At 32.1% G+C, this 20,420-nt stretch overlaps 1 protein-coding gene and 1 long non-coding RNA gene across 5 annotated transcripts in view; one reads left to right on the forward strand and one right to left on the reverse strand.

Moving 5' to 3' along the window:
• The window catches only part of LOC127706519 (tetraspanin-18-like), a 32,463-nt gene that overhangs the window by 1,919 nt on the left and 10,124 nt on the right, over positions 1 to 20,420 (reverse strand). For all 4 annotated transcript variants that reach the window (XM_052211186.1, XM_052211185.1, XM_052211188.1 and 1 more), the window contains 7 exons: positions 17,605 to 17,681; positions 16,056 to 16,274; positions 13,576 to 13,650; positions 6,203 to 6,292; positions 5,531 to 5,599; positions 3,247 to 3,348; positions 404 to 487 (listed from right to left, as the gene is read on the reverse strand). In XM_052211186.1, coding sequence (XP_052067146.1) covers positions 404 to 487; positions 3,247 to 3,348; positions 5,531 to 5,599; positions 6,203 to 6,292; positions 13,576 to 13,650; positions 16,056 to 16,274; positions 17,605 to 17,670 — 705 coding nt within the window. In that variant the 5' untranslated portion in view covers positions 17,671 to 17,681. The remainder of the gene's footprint in view (positions 1 to 403; positions 488 to 3,246; positions 3,349 to 5,530; positions 5,600 to 6,202; positions 6,293 to 13,575; positions 13,651 to 16,055; positions 16,275 to 17,604; positions 17,682 to 20,420) is intronic.
• LOC127706534 (uncharacterized) lies at positions 6,830 to 7,874 on the forward strand. The gene is made up of 2 exons (XR_007984528.1): positions 6,830 to 7,022; positions 7,733 to 7,874. It is a non-coding gene; the product is annotated as an uncharacterized LOC127706534 (long non-coding RNA).

Raw genomic sequence — 20,420 nt, forward strand, 5'->3', positions numbered from 1 at the left:
TTTTGTTAATCGCTTTTAACTAATGCCATGGAGTCAATCTGTATCGGTAAAGAGTTGTTTATGACTTTCTGTAGCAGATTTAACATGGATGTTTTAAAGACTCAGTAATGAAAAAAGATGGGGTTAAAATTTTAAAATATTTGGTATAATCAATGTTCATGTATTTTATAACACTTATAAAGGTATTTTTGTATTCCTTTAAGGTTCAAACTATAATAATGTACACATTTTTGTGTAATAAGATTTCCTCTTTATCTGCAAACTTTTAATTCATCACCCATAATATATGTTTTGTTGTTCTAATAATATCTTCTCATCTTTATAGTCTACATGTATATTTAAAGGGATAAATGTTTTCGTTTTTGAATTTTTTTTCATAAAAAATAGAATACATCAAACTTACCCCAAAACATGCTATACCACCAGCTACTCCTATCAACACAGCACTATTTGTAATAAACCAATCCAGTATCACCGTATGACAACCCTAAAGAAGTAATTACAACAGTTGTGAAAGTATATTTTGTATAGGGAAATATGCATCAACCGATTCAAAAGACTGTAATTTCATTATTGCTGAATATTAACATACTTATGATATTTAGACGTGGACGTTTTCTGTTTCAGGCATGTTTTATGGTGCATGAAGACATAAGAAAAACGAAGTGAAACAGCAATTACTTATAAATATCCCACAAATGTTTGTAAATACGCTGAAAATCCCGGATCTGGAGGAAAGATGAAGACGAAACAAATATTGAATATAAATAGCTTTAACCATATATCATAATGGCATTGCATTCAGGTCAAAATGAAATGTCACAAATAACTGCTTCAAAATAGAACAAGGCTTGGTGTTCTTGTGTTTAGTTGTAATGTATTCCTGTCACGTAATGTCATTTTAGCGGTATTTTTAACATTGCCATATAAGCGGAAGTTTTGGCTAGCCATAAAACCAGGTTGCACCCACCATTTTTTCTTAAAATGTCCTGTACCAAGTCAGGAATATGGCAGTTGTTATCAAATAGTCCGTTTCTATGTATGTTGGCGTTTGTTTTTGAAGCAGTTCAGTGTATATGTTGTTCCGTTGTTTTCCTCTTATAGTTGATGTGTTTCCCTCGGTTTTGGATCGTGACCTGGATTTGTTTCAGTTAAATCGATTTATGATTATTGAACAGCGGTATACTACTGTTGCCTTTATTGAATTATAAGGGTATATTTTTATTCAAGATAAAGACTTTAATCAAGAAAAGGATATATACCTCCAAGGTAATATGATATTTAAAATTTTGCTTTTCCTATTATGATTTCCTGGATATAGGGTTGCTGTTTACAAGGAAGTTATTGAATCAAAGGTTTTTAATAGTAAAGTTGAAGTCATCCATATGAAGTCTTAACTGACACCATCATGATTTGGAAGACCGTTATTGAATATCTGTGACAAAGATGACAACGCATATGATCTAATTGTCGTAGCCACAATCCTGTCATATTTCATGTCGTGGCTCGTAGTGTTTCTTTTTGACCAGAATATTGTCTGTTTTTCTTCCACTTATGATTTTGGTATTTTTCTTCCTCTTAAGTAAACGATTATTAAGGTTTGTCATTACTATCCAAAAACGAACTGATCGCTTATCGTCATTGAAGAGTTGGTAAAAGAGACTCACAGATTACCTGATCGTAAATTGAAAGATATGGTTATGTTGTTATGGTTTTTGTTTGTTACCTTGATTTGTCTGTTCCTAATCGATTTATGAGATTTGAACATCGGTAAACTACTGTCGCCTTAATTTATGGAACATTTGAGCATCGCCTGTGTTGTCGTAATTTGCTGTACATAACTATTTCAGTTAGATATTGTCTATTGCACATTATCATCGTAATCCCCCCAAAAAACATAAAAATAAAAATCTGTTCGTACATTATCAGGTAGTATTTATATAGACATTCCAATAATGTTTGTATCTTAACTTTTTAACTGATGGGTTTGAATGTTACTATGCAGAGCGCAAAGAGAAGCAACGTTCACGATAAATATCGTAACATATTCGTAGCATATTCTAACAATATTTAAAGTTTTGTAAAGATATGATGAGGCGGGTTGAGGCGACGAAAATTAAAAAAAATGTGTGATTTTCTAATATCGTCAGTTTCAGTTTCAGTTGTTTAAATTGATATTGGTCTGACAAAGCGGCATAACTCAGTTCAATATTGTTAAAAACTGTTTGTGTTTTTGTTGTTCTCTTTGCTCAAGGTACCGAATACAAAATGAAACGAAATAGAAAAATCGTATGCCTTTGTTATATTCGAAATCTGTGTGAAGTAACAGAATGATGCATTTTTTTATGAATATAAAAATAAGAAGATGTGGTATGATTGCTAAATGAGACAACTCTCCACAAGAGAACAAATGACATAGAAATTAACAACTATAGCTCCCCGTACGACCTTCAACAATGAGCAATACCCATATCGCATAGTCAGCTATAAAAGGTCCCGAAATGACATATGTAAAAAATTTCAAACTAGAAAACTAATTATATATATAATGGCCTGATCTATGTACAAAATAATGAACGAAATACAAATATGATATACAGCAACACACGACCACCACTGAATATCAGGCTCCTGACTTGGGACAGCTGCTATTCCTTTTCAAATCTTTTAAAATTTAGTTGGAATGCCTAATTTATACTTCAAACATTTTAGAATTATTTTAAATATACAAGTACTTCATTTATCTGGTCAACTAAACGCACCATAAATGAATATATGATAAACTGTGCGTAGATGATAATTACTAACTTAAAGTGAGGTGAGCTGAAACCAATTTGCAGTTCTGCAAATACCGTTATTTACGTTTTGTTTTTGTTTTTTGTGTTCAATGGTGAATCTCAAGCTAACATTATGCTGCACTAAAAGGATACTATACTTATTGAATATAGTGTTGGACAGTCTAATTCAAGATAGACACGACGACACTATGCTGAAATATTCTGAGTTTATCCCTTTTTTCTGACAAAAAATAAAAAGTTTACCGAAATTTTGTTGTAAATTGTAAATTCATCTTAGTACTTTTTTTTTACTTTTCACGTGATAATGATCAATCAGAATAGGTATGCCTTCATACGCAAACACGTGTGGCATGCATCAGAACTGTTACTTTACACTTTGAATTATCTTGACCAAAGATACTTTTCGTGACATTATTAGCTAAAGAGTGTATTTAATACTTTTATATACCTCACTATATAGTTGAGATGGAAATTCAACCCGCAGTTCGGCTTCCTTTTGACATTTTGCGATATTGGACTTACAACAGCTCTCTGGAACTACCCACGAACTCTACAAAAACACAAAATGTGACAATATTGAATCCAAAGATATTTAAATAAAATACTGTTCACCTTTCCGGAGGACCTGAGTTCATTCTCGATTTTTTAGAGGAGTCGTGTTGCACAATCTTTTGTTTTCTGTGTAGTGTTTTGTCGACTTTTTTTGTCTATAAAGTGTCTATATGCCATTTTGTTTTTCTTTGTTGAAATAGTTATTTGCTTTTATAGTGATTAAGATTATAACACAATGTTGACTGATATACCCCAATTTTTGACATATTTACCTATTATGTCTGTTTGTTTTGCTCACACAATGTTGTCAACATAACGGAATTCTATGCGACTGTCATACAAGTGTGAGGTTTAGTTAGCTATAAAACCAGGTTTAATCCACCATTTTCTACATAAGGAAATGCCTGTACCAAGTCAGGAATATGACAGTTGTTTTCCATTCGTTTGATGTGTTTGAGCTTTTGATTTTGCCATTTGATAAAGGACTTTCCGTTTTGAATTTTCCTTGGAGTTCGGTATTTTTGTTATTTTACTTTTTTCTTTTTACCAATTGTGTTGTCTATAGTAAAAGGTTTTAACTAGTACATTATTGAAGAGATACACATTTTCCGTGTAATTAAATATTCATTAAGACAACTGCGTTTGCTTTCTTCATCTTAGTTCAAGTTTTCTTTGTGTGTTATATTATAATGATTTTTGAAGCAACACAATTGACGAGGATCATTCTACAACAATGAGTCATGCCTGTACATACCACTAATAGATTTTCAGTACAGAACAATTTTGATATTTTTCAGGGTTTCTTGATTATCACTATTCAGCCTATTGTTGCCATACTATGTATTTGTAAACATTTATTACATGATTGTACATTTCAAAAGTATCAATTTCTTTCTCTTATTTTGAAAATCATAGTTTCACTGTTAAAAAAAAATATTTCTACACAATTGCTTTTTCTCTTTATAAAATTCCATCTCATATGAACATCGCTAAACTGATATTGCCTCCAATTCATATATGCCATATCATCAATGCCGATAGTACAGTTTTCACTTTTATTTTGTATCACAATATGGGACGAATTGTTTTTACAACAAAGACGAAATTTGTATGTCCATGACTCTTTAAAACTCTGTTTTACGGTAGATTCTTATAAATTGCATATCCCGAAAGGAATCATTATGCCATCATGCAGCAGAATGATAAATAATAAATATATAGAAAAAAAACTTATTCCTTACGTTTTTCTAGAGAACCAAGAGTCAGATTCACAAAAAAAAACATACGACTAAAATTGATCGTAAGTATACTGAATTGTTCATGACTTACGATCAATCGTAGTCGCAAGTTATTTTTGTGAAACTGACTCCTGTGTGTTAACTGATAAGCTAATACACTTGAAAAACTAATGGAGAACCCTTAATGTCAAATCATACAACGAAAAAACATAATAATGTTCCAAAATCAGAATTTTACATTATTTGGCAGGCCTCGGTTTCTTCAGTACTGCATATTGTAATTAGAGCAATTTCAAAAGTAATTTCATGTTTCTTTCAGAATAGTACACATTTTTATTCAAATATTATACAGAAATTGTTGGTGTGACTTATTTAATTTATGTGGTACATAACACTACAGGGAGATAACTCTGTAAAAATCAGCTGGACGTTTTAATCACGTTCTATCGTTAAGGAAATATTAAGCTTCTCAATGATCAAAATTAGTGTTTGTCAAACTGCTATATATCCAATGATTTTTTTCCGATAAAGTATGTGGTTCAAGTTTTTAGAAATTTTTATATTTTAGTCAAAGGGTCAAAGTAAATATTTTGGCAAAATTTTATGAAAATTAAACGAGCCAAATTAATTTTAGTCAGAGTGTTTGGTACCACCTTAAATAATGTTAAAGTCGAAGAGATAACAGTGTTTGTTTTGCTATGCAAACAACAGCTCTGCAATTAACAGATAATAATGTTAATCAAGTCCATTGTTATTGATAAGTCCAAATAATTATGACGTCTTAAAAGACTATTTTAATGTTTTACTTTGACGCCTCCTTCCTCTCAAGACGTCAATATTATTTTGACTATGTCATTGATACTGTCATATTAACGTTGTTAACTTCCGCTGGTTGACATTTAAATATTCACATTTACTTAATAATGATGTAAATAAAGTTACCTCTTGTCCAATCCTGAACTGAATACTTTCCTCATATTCTGAATAATTCTTTGATCCACAACACTGGAACTGCAATACAATTTTTTTTTAATATTTTGCGCAGCTGGATGGATGTGTTTGCAGAAAATAAAAAAAAGAAATAACTTCCTCGATTTTGATGCATAAACTCTAAAACGTCTTGAATGGAAAAGTGTATTTAGTTTATGTATATGTGTTAGATAAAATGTTATTTTAAAATTGATAAAGAATTACATTAATTGCAGTCGTGTTCATGAATTCTGTTTTACCAATTGTAATACATGTGTCAATCATATACAAAAGACAGGAAAAGATTTTCAAAAAGACAAATGTTTGGAACATGCATCAATACGATCTTTTTTTAAAATCTGAAATAACGTTCTATTCATCTTATGTTGAAGTTAAATTTAGCTGGATTTTGATATTCCTTTTGGGTCTTTTTGGGGAATATAGTACTTACTTATACACCCTTTGTCTTCCTACTGGGGAATATAGTACTTACTTATACACCCTTTGTCTTCCTATTTTACAGTTTGTGCGTTCCTAACGAAGGTTAATCCAGGAAAGCGATTCGGACGCAGCAAATTTAAACAGGGTTGTTTTAATGGTACAGGTGTACATGGCATATTGCATATGATTTTTATTCAAAAGTACCTGTTTCTGAATGTAATCCATAGAAGAATTATTTTCTTTTGTATAATTTCTCACTTCTGACAGTAAGTGGGTATGGAACATATCTTCAAGCTGAAATAATAAAAATCTTTATATAATTTCTTTTTAATATATAAACTTGCTTTATCATTTTGTTATTTCCGTGTTATTAAATAAAGCAATAAATAGGATATATCATAATATATAATTGATATAACGTTTAGTTTTATTAGATCTTTATCAGAAAAGTAACAACCAATAAATAAACACTAACACAGAAATGTAAGTATAATTAATTGTTATCATCAACTGCCTTTCATCAAAGTACGCTATGTTATTTGTATTTTCACATTCTTTTGTCTTACTTTTCTTAAGATAATTGGTAAATGTGAGATTCAGAATGTCGCTTTCGAGGATCCTGTGTTCCTTTGGATATATTTAGGGTTGTCGTATCAAACAATCTCGAGGGTTTTTATGAATCAGTTACACCGGTTGACTCGAGTTCAATCGGTGTGAATGACGTAGTTGAACAATCGGTTCTTTCTGTGACGCAATAACATGGGAAAATATACAGGAAAACACACCAATTTGAAATTCGTCTTTAGCACATTTATATTGTACTTGTATGCTGAGACTACTATAACACAGAGATTGGTCACTTCCCGTACTGACCAGTCAAATAGTAATTAATTGTAAGTCTTCGATCACGTGACTTGGCACGTGACTCGCAATGATTGACAAGAAGGATTCGACCGCCATTTTTGACAGCGAAAGAGAAAATAATAATTAACAAATGTGGATTTATAAAGAGTGTTATGTTCCGGTAAGTGTGAATATAAGATTTGACATGTTCATAAATGTTGGTTTATAAGCACTTTAAATAAAATTAGTGCAGTTATAGACTTGAATTTACCGACCAAACCGGAAAGTAACCTCGAGTTATTACCAGTCCGTGGGACAGGGTCAATGAGCAACTCACCCATAACTTACATTCAGATGAACAATCTGTTTTCCGGATAATGTATGTGCAAGCCTTAGTAATTAACCGATGTAATGATGTAAAATTTGTAATTATATGAAATTCCAATTTTTCTGTATCAGTAAGTTCCCGCTGCAGAACTGAGAAACACACGAGACAAGTTGCACACACACAACATGAGGTATGATAGGTGAATTTGTATTGTTAGTGAAAGAAATTTAGATTTATATTTGGTTCCCTTGATAATATATATGCAGTCTATACATGCTAGTATGATAATATTATGCAATGAAAATGTGTCACCATGTGAAATACCAGTACACCATGAGTTCCTAAATAGACGTATTTTTTTTAAATAATTGACCCAAACATGATGTAAAAAGTACATGCACCTTTGGTCTGCATCCTTTATCAGTTGATCCATATTGACATGATTGGTCAATTACTGCTGAGTCTCAAGTCTCAGATTACTGTCTTAAAAATTAATGAATTGCCTATGCTATAAACTTGACAAACATTATTTCTTTTTATTTATAATATATTCTTTATTGTAGGAATACCCCCCAGAAAGAAATCACGCATTAGAAGAAGGGAGAAGTACTACAGGAGAAAATGACTTTTTTTAGTATTTTTTTTAATTTCATTGAATTTGTCATGCTTGTCTTACATGGAGAAATAAATATTTAAGTCTTTGAATATACATGTTTATTATTATATACATTAAAACTAAGACAGGAATGCAGAAATTCACTACATTGTGTAACACGCTCAGTTTGGATAACAGTTCAATGAAAGAAAAAAAACAAGTAACCGCACATCTTTATATATTAAAGGAATAGCCACTTGAAGCAAACTTTAAGGAGATTTTTATATATTTTTGCTAATGATCATCAGACAACTCCTTTAGTCCAAATGAAGTTCAATGAAGTGGATGTAAGTTATTGGAATGCACCGTAATTACCTTCAACAATGAGAAAACCTATAACGTGCAGTCAGCTTCAAAAGTCCCCGACATGGAAAATATATAACAATTCACTAGAGAAAACGAAGTGTCTACAATAACAAAGCAATTAACGAAAATTCAAATATGACGGACATGAACCAACAGCAACCACTGAATTACAGGCTCCTGACTTGAGACGGGCACATAAAGAATGACAATGTTAAATATTTTTAGGCGCTCATCACCACCACTAGCATGGGACATTGGTGTAACGACATAACATAAAAACAAACTTTAAACATAATTTGAAAATAGTTCATTTCGGTTTAATCAGGCTGACTGTACATGAAATATTTGCCACTGACAAGCAGTTGTGAATCGAAGTTGAATTTACAGAAAGGTGATATCATTATTTTTGGCTTCTCAGAATTTTCACATGGTAAACTGTCAGCAGTTACCCAACAAAAAAATGTTATAGGAAACCTTTTTACAAAGCATCATGCAGACAACAATTAACATGGTATGTCACCAAACATTGAACAAGCACATTTATATTTGCTGTGGCTAAAAAAACTAAAGCAAATCACAACTCTTTTCATCTGAGTTGCTCAATTATTAGGGTTACAAAAAGCATAGCGATATAACTAAAACATACGACACTTTAACAATAGACAATATTCAAATTTTCAAAAACTTTACGGCTCTGTATTGAAGCACAAAATTTCTTGTCTGGGATTTTGAAAGAGGGCACATATTTCTGGTGTTGAAAAAATGTCATCGTAAATTACCCTAATGTGTTTCTATTTATGTTAACATAGAGATAATTTGATTATTCAGTCACATAATTTTGAAGCTTCTTCGTTCTGATTTACATGTACTTGCGGTTGATGCTTCTTTTGGAGTTTTTGTAGTTTTTGCAGTCTTTGCAGCAGGGACGTATAGTCATCCTCAGATTCAAAATCTGATGCAGTATATTCACCACGTAAAAGATCAAGATTGAGATCACTATCATCCCAAGATAAAAAATCAATGTTACTGGACATTGTGAATTGAAAAATGAAAATGCCAGCGATATTTTGGGAACATATATATAATTTGTAGGGCTTATGTTTGCTTTATGTATCCATTGCATTGTTATAACCTCTTTGCTGATCTGTTACGTAAGGAAATTACTCATTTACCTTTAATGAAATTTTTTCTCTCTTCTGTGATCGCCGCTTATTACATTGTTTGCAAAAACTTGACCTAATTATCAGACGAAAATTTAAAAAAGTGGGTGGGGGGGTTGAAACTTGTTTGAAAAAAAAAATTACGTTGGATAATCTGAATGAGGGTCTGGATGGGGGTTCTTTATTTCCTATAATTTCTATGCCATTTTTCTCTTTTCTTTAAATCTTAATAACTTATTATTTTCTCTTCTCTATTCTTTATTTGTCGGTCCATTTTTCTCCATTCTATACCTTTTTGCCCCTATTTCTCCATTCTATAAAACCCCATCCACACCCTCCTGAATCCTACCACAAGTGCACCGACGATATTTGACAAGGTTTACTACAATAAACATGTATATTGGGCACTCAGCAGTGAAATACCTTACAAGTATAGAATAAAAGTTTACTGCAATAAACGGAGCCTCGTGTACCTTGGGCACCCAGCTGTGAAACAAAATTCATCTCCCATGCTTTTGAGACTACCTGTCTTTACAGGTAAAATATTTGTATATTAGATACAATTAACGGACGTGTAGCAAAACAATGTAGCTGTAAGATCAAGGATTTGTATTAAGATTGATAAGATTAATCACATTCACATTTTCAAGAGTGGCCGCATAATAACAAACTATTAACAAATTATTATTGATTAAAACAAAAATTTAAATATGAATAGAGATAACTGCATTTGAAAGATAAAAACTATATTCTTTTTTTTTTTGATTAATTCAATTTTGTTTTTAAATTATTTTTAAAAGAAAAATAATAATATCCGATACTGTTATAGTATTCTCAGTGATAGGTGATATATGTCGTCTGCTACGGTCGAATACGAAACTACGTTAAAATAACGTAGCTAACTACCGGAGACTCAGATAATCCGATAAATCTATAGTGACCAATTTCTGTGTTATAGTAGTCTCAGTTGTATGTCAGTCTTTTAATGACGGATTTGAAACACTAGCTATATAGTAATCATTCTATTCAATGTGCTTTTTTCCGTTTTCGTGTTGCATCGTCGACTTTGCTTTTTAGTAAGCTATTTACTTAATACTGGGAACGGTATATCTAACGGGAAATGAATCTGATAGGCTTTTCAGTATAAAATTGATAAAATCTCGGACTTCACGAGACTTCTCGAGATTTGTGGATTTTGGTAGCGTCCGACTGAAAAACTATCGGTCAATATATATGTTCCTGCTTAATACTGGACATAGTTTCAGTTCTGTCATACGTAGGGGTACCTTATTGCCAAATGCCAACTATATATTTATAATCGCTTAATTGTTATGAACAAATTACATATAGTTGCATTCGTTGTAGTACAATGAACCGGTTTACACAAAGCATGTTCATATGCTCAATGTCAAAATGGTATTATTCAATATCTACCTTACAGACCACTTAAATCTATGACTACTATGGAAGAGGTTTCAAATTACAATTAACAAATAAATATTATGGACGCAGTCATTTTATGTAACTTTAAAACTAAGACTAGTTAGTACTAATGGTCATTGTGTACAACTGACAATAATTTTTCGTTGACTCTCCCATAGGTCAAAAGCAACATGATATATTTGTATTTGTCCTAAACTTAGGAGAACAAAGAAGTATTATTTGAAAAGAATTATGAGGTAATGGAGCTAACTAAACATTTCCTCTAAAATGCAACGGGTCCCTATTTTTTGGGACTGAAAAATATTGGCCAAACAAACGGATCTCCTCTCCCTTTACTTACCTAGACCGTACGCATGTCGTAAAAATAAAAATAAAACACACAAAAAACCTTGCACAGCGCAGCTACCAACTAACATGAACAAAGAAATAAAACCGGCGCAGAATTTGGAAAGCAGGGTCAATGAGTTCGCTACTGCAGGAAGCCAGCTAATGTAAGAAGCCTGTATCCCAAAAAAGTGTTAATACTGGCTAATGGAGGAGACTATTGTATTGCAATTTCAAATATCATTAAAATAGCAAAGCGTATATTCAATCAATTGTGTGTGATGCGGATTTTTAATTATTCGCTAAAGGTCAAAAGTTTGCTTAAGTTTACCTTCACCTAGGTAGTGTCAGTGATCAACACGTGTTTAACTGTACATTTCCGTTGTGAAAAAAACACCTCTTTGTTCTGCTAACCAATCAAATGTAACCATAACATTAAATAAACCAAAGAAGTTGCTCTTTCGTTTTAAGATATATACTTATTACGTCAGTGACTTGAGATTACACGTCACTATGGTTCAAATTGCTTGTCGAAGAGGAGAAACGATATTTCCCTAAGATCTAATCTGATAATTACTCAAACTTTATTGCGATGTCTTACCTTATGATTGCAGGCAATAAAAAGGCTCTTTACGATTATGTAGTATTAAGCTGCATTATTAATTAGTAAAAGAAGAGCAAACAGCAAATGAACAGAGGTGCTCAGAACCTTTACTCAACCAACATTATATCTAACAGAAAAATTATATCCATAGACTTGAATGTCGTGACAAAAATATTGTAGAGTTCAGGATATTTTCTTAATAGATTTTTAGTGTTCCATTTTATATATGCCTTTTAGTAGTACTCTGATTGAGATCAAATGAGGTGCGGTGGTGCTCAAGCAATTTAGTTTAAAGAGAGAGTCGAACTATACCAAAGGGTCATTCAAACTCATAAGTAGAAAATAAACTGACAACGCCATGGCTAAAAAAAGAAAGAGACAAACAGACAAACAACAGTACACAAAAAATAAAACACAACATAGAAAACTAAAGACTTTAACCCAGTCATATGTCTGTCAATACTGATGTGAACCTCGCTAGTTGTCGTTGCGTCTTGTACTTTTTATGTGAATGGTAAATCTACTCCAAAATTGTTTAGGAAAACAATATACAACTTGACATAATTTATAAAAATAAGAAAATAAATGTAGTATAAAATTGAGAATGAAAATGGGGAATATGACAAAGAGACAACAACCCGACCAAAGAGCAGACAACAGCCGAAGGCCACCAATGGGTCTTCAACGCAGCGAGAAAATCCCGCACCCGGAGGTGGTCCTCAGCTGGTCCCTAAATAAAATTGTGTACTAGTTCAGTGACAATGGACGTCACACCAAACTCCAAAACATATAAATGAACTAAAATTAAAAAACATACAAGACTAACAAAGGCCTGAGGCTCCTGACTTGGGACAGGCGCAAAAATGCGGCGGGGTTAAACATGTTTTGTGAGATCTCAACCCTCCCCCTATACCTCTTAGCAATGTTGAATAAAGAAACACATAGTAATACGCACAGTAAAACTCAGTTTAAAAGAAGTCCGAGTCCGATGTCAGAATAGGTAACAAAAGAAACCAAGTAAAATGACAATGAAACATAAATGAACAAAGGACTACTAGCAGTTACTGACATGCCAGCTCCAGACCTCAATTAAACTGATTGAAAGATTATGTCTTCATCATATGAAAATCAAGTACAATCCCTCCTGTTAGGGGTTTAGTATCATACCACCATAAAATATATGAGAACAACATAACCCGTATCATGCCAACAACTGGTTTTAGAATAAATGTGTTTATTCCCGATGCAAAGACCCTATGAGTGAATCAATATTAATACCAAAATATGCAATCCTTAATGACTTGACAACAGTATCGTAACTATATCCTTTCCGAATAAGTCTGTTTAAAGGTTTGGATAGCTTTTGAGGTGAATGCCGACATTTTTGTGCTTTGTAAAGTATGATTGCCAATGAAACAACTCTCCACCAGAGACAAAATGACGTAAAAGTTATAGAAACTTGTCTTAAGCTGAGTTCGTACTATTTTTAAGTGTTTTGTTTATTGTGTTGGTTTGGGTTGCTGTCTTATTGAGGTATTCTCATGTTCTTTAACTCATATGCAAGGATCAATCACGATCAGGTTATCCTTATCAAAAACGCACTTCCTTTGTTCCGGAAAGTAAGTTTCCTGTCCAATAATGTACTTTTATGTTTCCATAACGTGAACATAAATGGCAAGTGGGACAAATTACAGTAACTGTTCAGACCGTAACGGTTATGAAAATAAAACAAAAGAGTTTTGCATCAATGAAATACATGTCTTGATCTTGACTAAATTGATCCTCTTTTATATGAATTTCGTTATGTTGGTGCCTTACTCTATTGTACGTTTTACTGAATCGTTAGTCTATCTAAAACATTTATAAACAAAACAAAACAAATGTATATTGGAAAAAAATCATATAGTTACTTACATCTGCTCTTTGAATAGCTAAATAAATCCCTGCTGCTAATTCTGCTAATATCACAATAATCAAACATGCAATATACTGAAACAGAAAAAAAACGAGTTTATTTCTGTTATGCAGACTTAGAATGGTAATCAGCGGAAGAACTGAAAAAAGTTAAAATCAAATAATTTTACTGGTGTATATTCCAATACAGGAATGATACCAACTGACACAAAATACAAACAACGTAAACATAAATTTAGATTTTTCTCTGATATATTTCCTTTTCCTAAGGGACTTCTACAATAATTGAAAAAATATTAAAACAAATAATAAAATTGAGAATGGAAATGGGGAATGTGTCAAAGAGACAACAACCCGACCATAGAGCAGACAACAGCCGAAGGCCACCAATGGGTCTTCAATGCAGCGAGAAACTCCCGCACCCGGAGGCGTCCTTCAGCTGGCCCCTAAACAAATATGTATACTAGTTCAGTGATAATGGACGTCATACTAAACTCCAAATTATACACAAGAAACTAAAATTAAAAATGATACAAGACTAACAAAGGCCAGAGGCTCCTGACTTGGGACAGGCGCAAAAATGCGGCGGGGTTAAACATGTTTTTGAGATCTCAACCCTCCCCCTATACCTCTAGCCAATGTAGTAAAAACAAACGTACAACAGTACGCACAGTAAAACTCAGTTTAAGAGAAGTCCGAGTCCGATGTCAGAATAGGAAACAAAAGAAAATAAACAAAATGACAATAGTACATAAATAACAACAGACTACTAGCAGTTACTGACATGCCAGCTCCAGACCTCAATTAAACTGATTGAAAGATTATGTCTTCATCATATGAATATCAGGCACAATCCCTCCTGTTAGGGGTTTAGTATTATACCGTCATAAAATATATGAGAAGAACACAACCCGTGTCATGCCAACAACTGGTTTTAGAATAAATATGTTTAATTCCGATGCAAAGACCCTATAAGTGAATCAATATTAAAGCCAAAATATGCAATCTTTAATGACCTGACAACAGTATCGTAACTATATCCCTTCTTAATAAGTCTGTTTAAAGGTTTTGTTAGCTTTTGAGGTGAATACTGGCATTTTTGTGCTTTGTAAAGAATATTACCATAAAAGATTGGATGTGAAATAACCGAACGTATAAGATGTCTGCATGTTGAGTTATATTTATGAATGATGTCCTTATACCGATGATAAAATTTAGTAAATGTTTTGACTAGTTTATGATATCGAAAACCCTGGTGTAATAATTTTTCAGTAATATATAAATTTCTCTCGCTAAAATCTAATACGTTGTTACATACACGAGCGAATCGTACAAGTTGAGATATATAAACACCATAAGAAGGTGACAAGGGAACGTCACCATCTAAAAATGGATAATTAACGATAGGAAATGAAAAATCATCTCTTTTATCATAAATTTTTGTATTAAGCTTCCCGTTAATGATATAGATATCAAGATCGAGGAAAGGACAATGGTCATTGTTAGTATTAGCTTTATTTAATGTAAGTTCAACAGGATAAATTTCTTTAGTATACATACTGAAGTTGTCATTATTGAGAGCCAATATATCAGAATTTCTCAAATGCCTTTTTGCTTTATTGGCGTGATTTAATGTCTTTTTTGGTAAAACGTGTGCACACGAGAGTGTGTTTTGTATGTGACAGTATGTCCTGAAAGCTTTTATTTTAAATAATGTATTAGTGAAAGATATAATATTTTTCACACATAAAAAATGAAAAAAATAATTTAAACAAATTCTTTCCCACAAACACGTAAAAACTTATATAAAAATATGTTAACAGCTGACACCCTTCAGGTTATGACGTCATTAGTGGTAACTAACTGAATCAGTTGGCGATCAGACACCTTTTTATCTAATGAGATAGACAGTATATTCTAAATAACATTGACTGGAGAAATAAGATCAATGTCGATTAAGTGTTTACAGTAAAATTAAATGTACTTTTAAGTTGAAGTTTTAATTTATCTACAAATGTTTAAAATAAATCTGAATAAACAACTGGTAAATATGAAGCTGAGTACATCACAATAGATTCTCGTTTATTCCATCTACATATAAATGTTTTCAAGAGGAGATTTCTGTAACGCAAAGAGCCTTTAGAATCCTCTAATACACCTCGTTGTCATAATAATTGTCCATTTAAAAGGGGTCAATACAGGTTGTAATGTTTGGTTTTATGTGTATTACTGTTGTCGAGAAATAATTCAGAAATAATCGATACTAGGTACAGTGGAAACCAAAGGTTTGAAAAATTAAAAAAGCATGTCACTGATGAATGAATAGTTGACAAAAAATTAATAACAAGAAAATATATGTCCGTCATATCTAGTTTATCCACGACGACGACAGACGAAAAAGACGACGACGACGACGACGACGATGACGATGACGATGACGATGATGATGATGATGATGATGATGATTAAATTCTACGCACCACTCCAAGCATACAAAAGCTCTCTCTTATGGCACCACAGCATCCACAGAAACCCGTTAGAAATATAAATCCACCAGCTGCTATTAACACATACGCAGCAGGAAAAATAACGTCAGATGGTAAATCTAGCTCTAACTGTACTGTATCTTCTAGTTTACTATATATGTCATTGTCAAAACGTAACCACAATCCTATTCCTAACAGTCCTCCACCACATACCTAAAAGTAATAAAGTATTCCTTTTACTTCATATTTACATCAATGTGTTTACTTAAAATATTAAAGAATTTCATTCTGATTGATAAAATTAGATATTCAAATGACATTTTTTTCTGGCCACCATTTTTGCGACTACGTCTGCTCTAAGCATAAATTGATTGTAAAACATTGTCCTGGTTATCATACCAACATTTAAAGGTTCGACAAACTTGCCAGCTAAGACCCCGAAAAAATGCAATCGACCATAAATGGAATCAGTTTTGAAATGGATTTTCGTGATGCATTGATAAGTTCAAATCAATTGACAAGAGTGTAACAAAGATTCAATGTTTTTTTGTGTAACAATTTGTTTTAAACCTCTCAGTTGACTATAAAGATTCAAAACAATTGGCCAACTAGAAAAAATATACAACTATCGAAACGAGATAAACAATATAAGAGATCTTCTGTGGACAAAAAGTTCTAAACTGGACATGACATGACTTGCATAAACAAACGAGCAGACAGAGTGATTCCTTATATACCCCTTTTTTCGAACTTCCTTCGGGTATCAATAAATATCGCAAATTTACGGTTTTATGATTGATTGTTACATTTCATGAGATTTAGATGCAAGATTGTTGTTTGTTCGTGCATTATAGGCGTAAAAAGTGGTTCTGTATAGCTTATTGAGTGGTGAGGTCGAATTATATATATAAAACAAACTTAAGACAATAAATATTGCAGTTGTCACAAGGTAAATTGAAATGCAATAAAGGTTTTACAATTATATGTTTCACTTTGTCAGATTTGTTCTATGAACTCTACATAACAAAGGCATAATTCGCATATCTATTTTTGCATATAAATTTAGCTACTTTTATATCTCCGAGGATTTCAAAATTGCGAAATGGAGACGAAAATGGAACGAATCATATGATTTCAAAGTAAAACTACTGGAGGAGTAATCAAATATTAAGGTGGTACCCAACACCTTGACTAATATTAATTTGGCTCGTTTAATTTTCATAAAATTTTGACAAAATGTTTACTTTGACCCTTTGACAAAAATATAAAAATTTCAAATAATTTGAACCAACCACTTTATCAGAAAATTTTCACTGGCTATATAGCAGTTTGACAAACACTAATTTGATCATTGAGAAGCTTAATATTTCCTTAACAATACAACGTGATTAAAACGTTTAGTTGATTTTTACAGAGTTATCTCCCTGTAGTGTTAGGTACCACCTTAAGAATCAACCTCATCTTCAAGACTTTTTCATATTTCTTACCGTAAATGTTGGTGTTTTGTTTGTTGTTGTAATAGATGTATTCTGATTTAACTTACCCAAAATAAGAAATTAAAAACAATTAGGAGTAATCTGGAACATTTCGCACAATTTCCCTCTGCCATGTTATGTGTATCTGAAATTTTAATTAAAAAAAAACGTTGAAACATAATATTGCGTTTCACTTACTTAAAATGATTTTAAGTAATAGTCTATTTCATACCTATATGTATGCGAATTGTGTGATGATTTCTTAATGATTTATTGTACAGATGTGAAGTCCAACATATACGAAGCTGGAAAAAGAAAATACTATTGATTTGTAAAAGAGAGAAATCTTCTACATATTTAATTTCAGACAACATACATTTTAAATTGAATGAACGTACTAAACTATATATACTTGTATATAAACATGTGATCCACGTGTTATTTTGTCATGCAATATAGCAGTGTCTATATTTATCAGGAGCTGTAGGTGGTAATATCATGGAAATTATAATAAAAATAACTATATGCATTTGTCTGCAGGAAGCTAATGTAATACTCATTAAAAGATGGTTATTTATCTTCGCAATAACGTATTTTGTAGCAAGATGGCTACGAAGAGTATATGAAATGAGAAAACCAGAAACCTCTTCTGTCTAGTATATAAAGGAGTGTAAGGCCTGATCATAACCGTCATCTAATATTGATGTATTGCAATTACTTTTAATTACGAAACTTAACAACAGTTGCGATATGTAGTAATTACGAAATTTCAATAAAATACATTTTTTCTTAAACTATTAGTTGAAACACTGGAAATTTTTTTTTCTCCTACCAGTAATATACCTATGCAACTATGAGTAATAAGATGATATTTTTTTCGGCACGAAAGGCAAAATAAGAAAGATGATTTTTTTTTCCATTGAGTTCAATCGGAGTTTAGCATCTGCTATTTAGCTATTTACTCGGGTGATAGCGATCGATAGTCCGATTACCCTGTTATTGGTTCCTGGTATTCAGGCGAAAAAAATCAGTAAAAAGTAAACAGATATCATTAGTAATAACTTTTACATTCTCTTGAAAGTACAATGTATACTAACTATGAAATTCAAATGTATATCTTTATTTATTCTTCATGATTGCATGATTCAAACATCGTTCAAAGTCATTTTAGACTTGTTTCTGCCTTAAAAATTTGTTTAAGATATAAAAATAAGAACGTGCTAAAATTTAGAAATAATACTTTTAATATCTAAAGGTTATGCAGCTTAAAATGCTTAAAAATTAAGCAGCTTCCGATGAACTGGAGCAGTAAAAAGCGATAAACTCCACGAAATAATATTTTTTAAAGCTAATCCTTTAAATGTTAAGCTTATTTCTCGAATAAAGTAATGTAACATATAAGTGTTGTGCCAGACTTTAGATAAAATCGAGCTCGAGGCCATTAAAATTTTATAATTTCAGAAAATGCTCGTTGTAGCAGACCTCATGGTTACTCAAACATGCTATTACATGTGACTGTCATTGTTCTCATCGCTGCCGAGGAACGGAAATCAACACCAAGGGTAATCAGAATACTGACAGTTATTTGTAAACATTTCACAGTTTCATAATTGCAGATGTGGAAAAAAGAACAAATTGATAAGAAAGGTAAATATTGGGCTGATATTTGGTTCATTGTAATGTAACAACTACAATCTTTCCAAAAAGCTTGTCGGAGTTTAGAATCTAATTAATATGAGCAGGAGTGAGTAACTAGACGTTAATGCGAGATCTAGTATAGGTTTAGAACTTCAGTTAAGTTGGGCTCAGGTGTTATTTTAGGTCGGGATTTAATGTAAAATATGAATTAATGGTAAAGGATAATCAAAATCCGTTCCACATGTCCATCATTATTATATTTTATTCACTTTGCTGTCGTGGTCCTTTGCCAGTTAATTACCCGACGTATTTTTGTCCTCTTATCATTTTCCGGAAAATGTCTTCACCAAGTCAGCAATGAGACATTTGTTTTCCAGTTGTTCCATTGGTTGATTTAATCGAGCGTTTAATTTTTTCACCTTTTCGAATTTACCTTGGAGTTCGGTATTTGTGTTATTACATTTTTTCACTTCTTTTTTATAATGTGTGATACTGTCTCCATTCAAAAAAATGATTTTCGCGGGAGTTCGTCACCAGAATTTATTGTTTTCGTTCTCATCTAAAATTCAACATAAACAACGGTGGTCTGATTGGATAAAAATACATTTCATAGGTAAAATTGGTATTTTCCATGAATGCATGGTAAGAGGGTTCCATTTCAGTAAACGAGGTCATAGAATATAAAAAGCCCTACTACACAATCCGGACCTAAATATTTATCCTGATCGATCATTAGAAGAAATGGTTAGAATTTCACAATGATTCAGATATTAATCTTGATTCAGAAACCCCAACCGATGATTTAATGAAAGGGATTACTTAGCCTAAAAATCTTGTTATACAAAATAATGTAACAAGATCACAAGACCTATATAGAACTAAAGACATCAGAAGTACTATGATTTGTTGAAATATTCAGGTTCACAGCTGAAAAAAATACATGATGACCGTTTTCTTTCGCAAAATAGTCGGTTTCTTTATAAATCAGAATTGTTGTGGCTTTAAGTCATGTATAGTGATCACAGATTTTACACAAAAAAAAAAAATCAGGATATATACTAAAGTACAGCTGATGGCATTCTCCAACTTGTAAAACCTCTGTTCATGCATGTCAACTTGAAAATAATATACAGAAGTAAATATTACTGTTCCCTTTTGATACAAATATACGTAGTATTCCCATTAAAATGGTGATGTTGGGAAAAAAGTCATGTCTATGAACATTCTGAACATGCAACAGTTCTAA

The sequence above is a fragment of the Mytilus californianus genome, unplaced genomic scaffold, assembly GCF_021869535.1.
Source record: "Mytilus californianus isolate M0D057914Y unplaced genomic scaffold, xbMytCali1.0.p SCAF_6, whole genome shotgun sequence".
Classification (NCBI taxonomy): Eukaryota; Metazoa; Mollusca; class Bivalvia; order Mytilida; family Mytilidae; genus Mytilus; species Mytilus californianus.